This window comes from Gekko japonicus, unplaced genomic scaffold (genome assembly GCF_001447785.1).
Source record: "Gekko japonicus isolate JY-2015 unplaced genomic scaffold, Gekko_japonicus_V1.1 scaffold1612, whole genome shotgun sequence".
NCBI classification, from domain to species: Eukaryota; Metazoa; Chordata; class Lepidosauria; order Squamata; family Gekkonidae; genus Gekko; species Gekko japonicus.
This window is the reverse complement of record NW_015168097.1, coordinates 91,862-101,315: the sequence shown is the minus strand read 5'-3', so window position 1 is coordinate 101,315 and position 9,454 is coordinate 91,862. Positions and strand designations below refer to the sequence as shown.

The following is a 9,454-nucleotide window of genomic DNA, read 5'->3' as shown; positions in this document are numbered from 1 at the left end:
AAACACCCCCCCCCCCCGCCCCCGGGGATCTCCTGGCTATTCCACACACAATGCCATACGATAATTTCAATTTGGGCCTGTGGTAGGTTGTGCTAGTCCGGATTGACAGATTGACAGCCAGAGGCGTCATATTTCATTTCTTGAGACAGAATTCCACTCCTGGGCCTTAGCTGCCCTGCAGTGCTGTTGCAAGGTTAAAATGGCAGAAGGCAGGACCTTTTGCTGGCCAAACTGAGCTCCTTATAGGACGGACAGGATTAAAAACGAGGCAGATGAGGGACTCTGCAGCACCTAGCAGGTCAGAATGGGAATCTGAGAAGTTAGGAGCAGAATCAGGCCATTTTGGGTGGGGGGCGGGGGAGTGTTCTCACAAGCTCTGGGGTTTACTGTCTGTTCTTCAAGACCTTAGAATTGGCTTCCCGACAGAACACAAATTTCCTTCCCAGACCGTAGAATAAACCTGATGTTGTCGGATTCTGCTTCCAGGTGTCCTATGACGTCAGCGGCTTTTGTGAGAGGAATCGGGATGTGCTGTTCACCGATCTGATAGAGCTGATGCAGAGCAGTGACTTGTGAGTGTGTTGAACGCATAAACCAGAGTGGGGGGGGGAAATTCCTCACCTCAAATAAGCTGTGGAATGGCGGGGAGTGGCATACCACCCCTCTGCTATTTCTGGGGGAGAGGGGATCAGATTTCTGCCGATTTATTCTTTGGAATGAATGAATATGTGGTTGCATAAATGTCTGAAAGGAAATGGGGGAACGCCCAAGTAGTTCATCCGACCTTGCAGGGCTGCCGTAGTCATTGTCCACATGAAATACTTTGAGTAAACTGTTTCAGGTGGGTAGCCATGTTAAGAGCATAAGTACATAAGAGAAGCCAGTGTTGAATCGGGCCAGTGGCCCATCCAGTCCAACACTCTGTTACACAGTGGCCAAAGATACCAGGTGCCATCAGGAGGTCCACCAGTGGGGCCAGGACACTAGAAGCCCTCCCACTGTTGCCCCCCCCACCAAGCACCAAGAATACAGAGCATCCCTTGCCCCAGACTGAGAGTTCCTGTCTATACCTTTTGGCTAATAGCCACTGATGGACCTCTGCTCCATATGCTTATCTAATTCCCTCTTGAAGCCATCCATGCTTGTAGCCACTGCCACCTCCTGTGGCAGTAAAGTCCATGTATTAATCACTCTTAGGGTGAAGAAGTACTTCCTTCTATCTGTTCTAACCCGACTGCTCAGCAATTTCATGGAGTGCCCACGAGTTCTTGTATTGTGAGAAAGGGAGAAAAGTACTTCTTTCTCTACCTGCTCTATCCCATGCATAATCTCATAAACCTCGATCATGTCTAGGGCTGCCAAATGCCCCCGGGGGGCGGAATCCCCCCCGGTTTCAAGCCCCGATTCCTGCTCCCGCAGAATCGGGGCCCGGGGGAAACCCCACCTCCGCGTGTGCGTCACCCGGAAGTGACGTCGCACGCTGGGGGCGGGGCCATGCCATTTGAGGGGGAAACAAAGAGTTTTCCCCTCAAATGGCGTGGCCCCGCCCCCAGCATGTGACGTCACTTCTGGGTGATGTACACGCGGCGCGCTACGCATGCGCGCACAGCAAGAACACCGGCCGGGAGCCCCCCACTCCCGGCGAAAATAAATTTGGCAACCCTAGTCATGTCACCCCTCAGCCATCGTTTCTCCAGGCTAAAAGAGCCCTAAGTGCCTTAACCTTTCTTTATAGGGAAAGTGTTCCAACCCGTTTATCATCCTAGTAGTTGCCCTTTTCTCTTGGTCTGAAGCACACAAAAGTTTATACCTTGAATAAAACTTTGTTGGTCTTAAAGGTGCCGCTGGACTCGAACTTTGTTCTATGAACCGACTAAAATTATGTATAAATATTGGCATTCATAATAACTAAGGACAATAATAACTATTAAATCTAAATAATAAGCCATAAGCCCAAAAACATACATTGTTCTCATTACTTTATTATTCTTGCTGGTTTGCTTATTATTTAATTTATTATTATTTATTCCAAAATTCAACCGATATTAGTGTTTCCTTTCCAGGATGCACGTGGTAGAATGAAATGGGTGAAAGAAACAATGAGACAAGTAAAATCTATAAATAAGGACAGTATTAAAAATATGAAGCAAGAAGTCTTAAAAGTTACTAGCAGATTCAGTGGCATCAGATATACATACAACATTGGAATTGTGTGTCAGAAACCAGGTAGGAGATCTCATTAGGAACGCTCATAGAAGGAAATTGGGGGAAACACGACCAATCATCAAAATAATTTTTATGTTTCCTCTTTGTTGAAGGATTGGAATATTTCCCCTAAAAGAAAACATTTAATGGGGTTTGTTTATATTTGATGTTGGTGACCAAGCAACGAGAGAGCTTTATAAAATCCTGAAAGTTATAGAGAGAGCGGACTGGAGAAGGATTTTTCTCTCCTCCCCTTCTTTTTTAGAACTTGGGAGACAGCCAATGAAATTAGTAGGCACTAAAGTTCAGGACAATCAAAAGGCAGTGTTTCCGCATGTGATGCCCGATTAACTTGTGGAACTTGTGGCAATGGCCACTAATGTTGTTGGTCTTAAAAAGTAATTAGGCAAATACATAGAGCAGAGGTGTCAAACATGCGGCCCGGGGGCCGGATCAGGCCCTCGGAGGGCTGCAATCTGGCCTGCAAGGCCCTTGCTATTTCCTGCTTCCTTTTCCAGTTCTGCTGCTGCAATAACTCAGAGCAAGAGGTGGCAGTTATCAGAGACTGTTAAATAGACAAAATATTGCAAGACTGCTAGTGTTTTAAGCAATGTTTTATTTAAAGTTTAAGAAATCTTCCATTGTGTTTGTGTCCTTTATAAAGTTTTTATCTCCGCTACCTGGCATTACATTTTATGACACACATGGCCCGGCCCAACAAGGTCTCATTTATGTCAGATCCGGCCCTCATAACAAATGAGTTTGACACCCCTGACATAGAGGAAAGGTCCATCGCAGATGGCTAAACAGAGCCTCCGTGTTCAGAGATAGTCAATTTCTGAATTCCTGTTGTGGAGGAGCAACAATAAGAGGAAGTTTTGGCCTCTGTGACCTGATTTTATGGTAATCTGTGGAACTCATGGAAGCAGGATGGCAGCTAGCTTTGATGGCTTTTAAAAGGGGGATTAGATAAATTTATAGAGGAGAAGCAGTTTGTCGTTGGGTTTTTATCCATGATGATCAAATGGTACCTTCATGTTCAGAGGTAGTGTACCTCTGGATACCAGTCACAGGGAGAGAATTCTTATCCATGCCCTTATCATTGGACTTCTGGTGGCATCTGATTGGCCACTGGGAGAAACAGGAGGCTGGACTAGATGGCCCATTGACCTAAACCTAATCTTATGTTATCTGGAGCACCTGTATTCACCTGTGCTTATGTTTGTGGCATTCTTGTCCTCATGTAGCAATAAACATTTTGTTCTAGCGGCTTCATTCGGGCACTGTTCCCCGAAAAACTTGATGCCGACAAAAAGGGACGTCCCACCACAGTCGGTACCAAAATCAAGGTAAGGGAGCTTCTGTGGGAATGAAAACCATTTGTAAAGACCTCGGAGTAATTAGAAGTACAGTAGAAAAAAATATTAGAATGGATTACACTCCTGACCAAAGAACACAGCTTGGCAATACACCTGATGTTTCCCTGACCTGCAAGTTGGACACTGGGAGTGTTTACAGAGAGCCAGTTTGGTGTAGTGGTTAAGTGCATGGACTAATCTGGGAGAACCAGGTTTGATTCCCCACTCTTCCACTTGCACCTGCTGGATGACCTTGGGCAAGCCATAGTCCTGGCACAGCTGTTCTTGAAAAAGAGCAGTTTCTGTCAGAGCTCTCTCAGCCCCACCTACCTCACAGGGTGTCTGTTGTGGGGAGGGGAAGGGAAAGGAGATTGTAAGCCGCTCTGAGACTCCTTTGGTTAGTGAAGGAAGGAATATAAATCCAATCTCTTCTTCTTCATCATATAACACACTCTGACTCGTGGCTCATCACTGGCTGTTTACCCATGAAGGCTATTGGAACCACCATGTTCAGAGGCAGTGTACATTTGCCTACCAGTTGTAATAAGAGGGAGAAGCGATGGCCTCCACACCTTGCTTGGAGACCTTTTGGAGGTCACTGTGAGAAACAGGAAGTAGGATCTTGGGTCTGATCCGGAAGTCCCTTATATTATCTTGTGCTGGATTTCTGCTTGCAGGGAGTTGGGGATTTTTTTTTTTGTTTAACTTAGGGGAGCGTTCCAAGATTGGATCCTCTCCCTGCAGTGGTGTGGAATATTCTTCTGCGTCATATCCCCCGCCCACATCAACCCAGCCTTTTTTCTGAGTGTTGGCTGAGCGGGTCTCGTAGTGGCTAGGTGTGGCTGGGTGACACCAAGCATCTTGGCTCTCTCCCAACAGAAACAGGCCAACGACCTTGTGAATACCCTGATGAAGTGCACACCCCATTATATCCGCTGCATTAAGCCCAACGAGACCAAGAGGCCTAGAGACTGGGAAGAGAGCCGGTAAGAAACAGAGATTTCTATTAGGAGCGTGGACTCTAATCTGGGAGAACCGGGTTTGATTCCCCACTCCTCAACATGTAGCTGCTGGCATGACCCTGGGTCAGTCACAAGTTCTCTCAGAGCTGTTCCAGATAGAGCAGTTCTGGAAAGAGCTCTCTCAACCCCACCTACCTCACAGGCAGTGTTCCCTCTAAGCTGAGTTAGTGTGAGCTAGCTCAGTTTTTTAGCCTCCGGCTCACAGATTTTTGCCTTAACTCAGGAAGGAGGGCTCCAGAGCAAACTGATTTATGCAGTAGCCAAATCGCTCGCTCACAGCTTTAATGCCAGGAGCTCACCAAGTAGAATTTTTGCTCACAAGACTCCACAGCTTAGAGGGAGCATTGCTCACAGGGTGTCTGTTGTGGGGAGGGGAAGGGAAAGGAGATTGTAAGCTGCTCTGATGAGACACCTTTGGGAACTGAAGGGCGGGGTATAAATCCAATCTTTTCTTCTTCTTCTCTTAAATTAAAGATGTCTTTGAAAGGGTTAGGAGACTGTGTGGTTCCCAGCTCTGGGTTGGGGAATTCTTAGAGATTTGGGGTGTTGCCTGGGGAGGGCAGGATTTGGGAGGGACCTCACCTCAGTGGGGTACGGTGCCATAAAGACTGCCTTCTGAAGCTGCAGGGGAAGGGATCTCCGTAGTCTGTAGCTCAGTTGTAATTATGGGAGGACTCTGGGCTTCACCCCAGAAGCTGGTAACCGTTAGGGGCATGAGCCAAAGATTTCACAGGAAAATTGGGTTCTGAAGAGTGATTTGATGAGAGAAAAACGGCTTGATCCAAACTGAAGGGGCAGTTATAGTAAAAGAATGGGGACATCTGAGGGAGTGGGATATCTGCAGAGCATGGCCGGCACGGGATGGAGTTTTGGGAACTAGTGGAACAGGAAAGCACCGCCAAAGGTAAGGAAGGTGACAGAATTCCAGTGGAAGGATTTGGGGAGAGGCCCTGTGCTGTCTGAGAGAAGTGAAGGATTAGGGTCTGGTTTCAGTGGCGTGAGAATCAGAGAGGCCACAACAAAAGGTCGCATTAAACGGAGAGCAACGGACTAGAGAAAGAGACTTGGCAAAAGTATCCCTTATGTCCTGTCTTCGCTAGAGAATTAAACTGGTTTGGCATTCGTTCCCGTTCCCCCACACAGGGGAGGACCGAGAAATATGAAAGAGGGCTTCACCGCCATCACTGATTTACAACCCCCTGGATTTTTTACGGCGTGGGGAGCCAGAGTGGTAGAAGACCAGTGGACATTTGTCCTGTATGTCTCCCGGCTACATCACATGCTTTTTTTCTTCCTTTTTAGGGTGAAGCACCAAGTGGAATATCTGGGCTTGAAGGAGAATATCCGTGTCCGCAGAGCTGGGTTTGCCTATCGCAGGCTGTTCCAGAAATTCCTTCAGAGGTAAGAGCGCTTCCGCTTCTCCAGGACCCCAGCTCAGCATGGCGGAAGTCCTGCACACCCTTCTTTCCTCGACCCCTCCCCCCCTTTGAAAGAGGGAGCCCTTGGTGGGATTGAGAACAGCATTTACCTGTCAGACTCGGGCACTTGATCAACTGTACCTGTTGTATTTTTACCCAATGTATTCATGTTCTCTGTATCCCGTTTGCTCCCTGCACCCAGCCATTTGTTATTCCCACACCCTTATCGCTTGCCCTCACCTGCCATTGCATTCCTGAGGGGGGGAGTGAGTGCCTGTAGAATTTAGGGAGGCTAGCTTTGGTAACTCTTCCATGGTGTCTCAAAGACATCTTTCACATGGGAAGTGTCCTTGAAGTAGAGTCTTTCATGGTCGTTGTAGTATTGCTGATGTGTATGAATGGAATTTCGGGGTTGTGATTATATGTAACTTTCCCACCTTGGCACCTCAGTCCTGACAAAGTGTCTGAACCCATATCTTTCATGGTCGTCGTAGTATTGCTGACGTGTATGAATGGAATATCGGGGTTGTGATTATATGTCTCTAGACAAATACCTAAATTCTGCGCACAGCTGGTAAAATTCCACAACAAAGCAGATCAAGCATAACCCTTATCTACCTTCCACATAAGTCAAAATTAGCTCAGTCGTAGATATTTTATAATTTTCAATACAATGGATCTTTAAACTTTTAAAGATTTTAAGGTTATATGTCTAGATATCTTTTAAGCTGAAAGCAAATTTGTTGGTACCTAATGAATATGTATCTCTTTGATCACCGGTCTTGGACCATAGATAAACATTGGTTGATTGACCTCCTGTGCTCAGGTATGCCATCCTGACCCCAGAGACATGGCCCAGGTGGCGGGGAGACGAGCGCCAAGGGGTCCAGCACTTGTTGAGATCCGTCAATATGGATATGGACCAGTACCAGATGGGCCGCACAAAGGTTTTTGTCAAGAACCCAGAATCGGTAAGCTCAGCATCTTTAGCTCTGTGCAGCACCAAAGTTCTACAGAAGGGGAGCCAATGGTTGGGAATTTCGGCTTGGTTTCAGTATCCAGCAGTCCAATGAATAAGGCAGAACAAACGTAGAGTCCAGTGGCACCTTTAAGACAAACAAAGGTTTATTCAGGGTATGAGCTTTCGTGTGTATGCACGCTTTTCCAAATACACTGGAATGGAAGGTGAGAGTTCAGACTTACAGACAGAGGCTGTAACATGATGAAGATGTTTTAAGATATGCAAAGACAAAGGTTATAAGGTCAACAGTTGTTTTGATCTAATTAAGGGGGAGAAAGGACAGCAAAGCAATAAGTATGTCAAAATAGGGGATAAATGTGTAAAGGTATCTTTTCTAATCGTGGGAAGTAAACTGAGAATGAATAAGGCAGTTGGTTTGAGCCGGTGGTTCTAAGGATTGACCCTATGTCCTGATCTACCGGGCTGCAACCCACCCCACGACAACTCAGTAGGCAACAACTCTTAGACCCACAGGAAAAAAAAATGCACTCTGGTTCGGCTCATTGGCTGACCCTCTGACTCCGCCCACAATTACCAGCTGCATCCTAATACACAAAGACTTGCTTTCAGAAGAACGCATTTCCTAGGTGGTAAGTCCGCTGCCTCTTTAAACAAGATATTAGATCCTGTCCAATCCAGTCTCTGCAGCAAGAACAGCTGAACTGAAAGAGCACATCTGAGCACATTTGTGTAATCTCTCAGTTTGTATGTCCCTCGCTTTGCTGGCTGTGGGTGAGGCACAAGGAGCTCCATTGGGCACTGCTCCCATGCTTTTCAAAACGAAGACTAAAAACTCGCTTTCTTTCGAAAGGGTGACACTAAAATCTGTGCCCGTTTCTTAATTCTGTGCTTTTTGAGGTTTTTTTAATATAATATTTTATTTTACCATTTAAAGGGGTGTCAGTCCCTGGGTGATGCTGAGGTTCGGGTGGGCCGTGGGCCGGGTCCAGGACGGCAGTCGGCACAGTCGAACAGGGGTCACCTCAGATGTCACCGACAGAGTTGGTGCACTCTGTACCCGGCGGTGGTCTTGGAGGACGGGTTCGAGTGGATAAGGGCAGCTGCCCCGCGTCTCCCTCCACTCCGTCACTCTTTTCAAGACTCCACCAATCCTCCCCGGCTTCCACCTGCTCCTCTTTTATTTGTGCTGACTCCCCACGTGCGCATCCCACCACCCACGCCTTATTAAAGGAACCTAACCAGAGGGCTGGGTTCCAGTTGCTGAGGCCCTGTCCCATGCATTCCCCATCCCTCTCTCCAGCGGTCGGGCCCCTGGCGAGAAGCCCAGCCGGCTGGCCATCCTTTTCCTCCCCCTTCCCTGCTGGTCCACCTCGGAAGGGCCGATGTGGGAGTATTCCGGGGCCTTCAGGGGACACCTGCATGATTTCGCCCGCTCCCTGGCGTCAGAACGCAGGGGTTCCTCCGGTACAGTCGGGAAGGGAGGACCCTCGCCTTCCTGACAAGGGGATACAAAATAAAAAGGGATAAAGGGAAGGGTGAGAAGCATAAAACGTCATGTGTTAAACACGTTTTAAGGACATTGCATAATATAAGAATATAAAACATGAAAAAGTATCATAACAAAGAGTATCATAACAAATCAAAATACAGTAAAATAACCCATCAACCTGATATTTTTCCATCTATATGTCCATTATTTCCTATCTAAAGGGCTAGGTAGGAAAGCATATAAGCAAAACACACAAGAAAGGAGTTAAAAAAAACCAATTTTTCTTATCTTTATACAAGGTTTATATTATCCTTATACTAATAGTGAAAGGCGCCCCCTGCGTGCGGATATCTAAATCCGCACATTGGGGGCACCTGGGGGGCAGGGAGATTTCTGTGGACACTTGGGGCAGTCCCCAGGTGTGCACAAAAATCTGAAAACTTAACAAAACTATCGGGGGGATATTTAAATCCCCCCAAAACTAAACAAGCGTTCCCTGCGCATGCGCAGGGAACGCGCGGGGGAAGGGAGTGAGCGACCGATGAGGCCCCGCGGCTGCGGGCCTCGCTTTGAGGCGGCGGGGAGGGAAGCGGCGGCCACACGAAGGGGAGGGAGAGAGACAGCCGAGGCCTCGCTTTGAGGCGGCGGCGGGGGCAGGGAGGGAAGCGGCGGCCACACGAAGGGGGGGGAGAGAGACAGCCGAGGCCTCGCTTTGAGGCGGCGGCGGGGGCAGGGAGGGAAGCGGCGGCCACACGAAGGGGAGGGAGAGAGACAGCCGAGGCCTCGCTTTGAGGCGGCGGTGGGGGCAGGGAGGGAAGCGGCGGCCACACGAAGGGGGGGGAACGAGACAGCTGAGGCGTCCTTTGAGGCGGCAGCGGGGGCAGAGACGGAAGCGGTGGCCACACGAAGGGGGGGGACGAGACAGCCGAGGGGTCCTTTGAGGCGGGGGCAGGGAGGGAAGCGACGGCAACACGAAGGGG

At 48.3% G+C, this 9,454-nt stretch overlaps 1 protein-coding gene across 1 annotated transcript in view; it reads left to right on the top strand.

Annotated features, from left to right (window-relative positions):
- MYO1F (myosin IF) overlaps positions 1 to 9,454 on the top strand; it is a 106,245-nt gene that overhangs the window by 81,859 nt on the left and 14,932 nt on the right. The window contains exons 15-19 of the mRNA XM_015414755.1: positions 487 to 572; positions 3,473 to 3,554; positions 4,443 to 4,549; positions 5,888 to 5,986; positions 6,830 to 6,974. Coding sequence (XP_015270241.1) covers positions 487 to 572; positions 3,473 to 3,554; positions 4,443 to 4,549; positions 5,888 to 5,986; positions 6,830 to 6,974 — 519 coding nt within the window. The remainder of the gene's footprint in view (positions 1 to 486; positions 573 to 3,472; positions 3,555 to 4,442; positions 4,550 to 5,887; positions 5,987 to 6,829; positions 6,975 to 9,454) is intronic.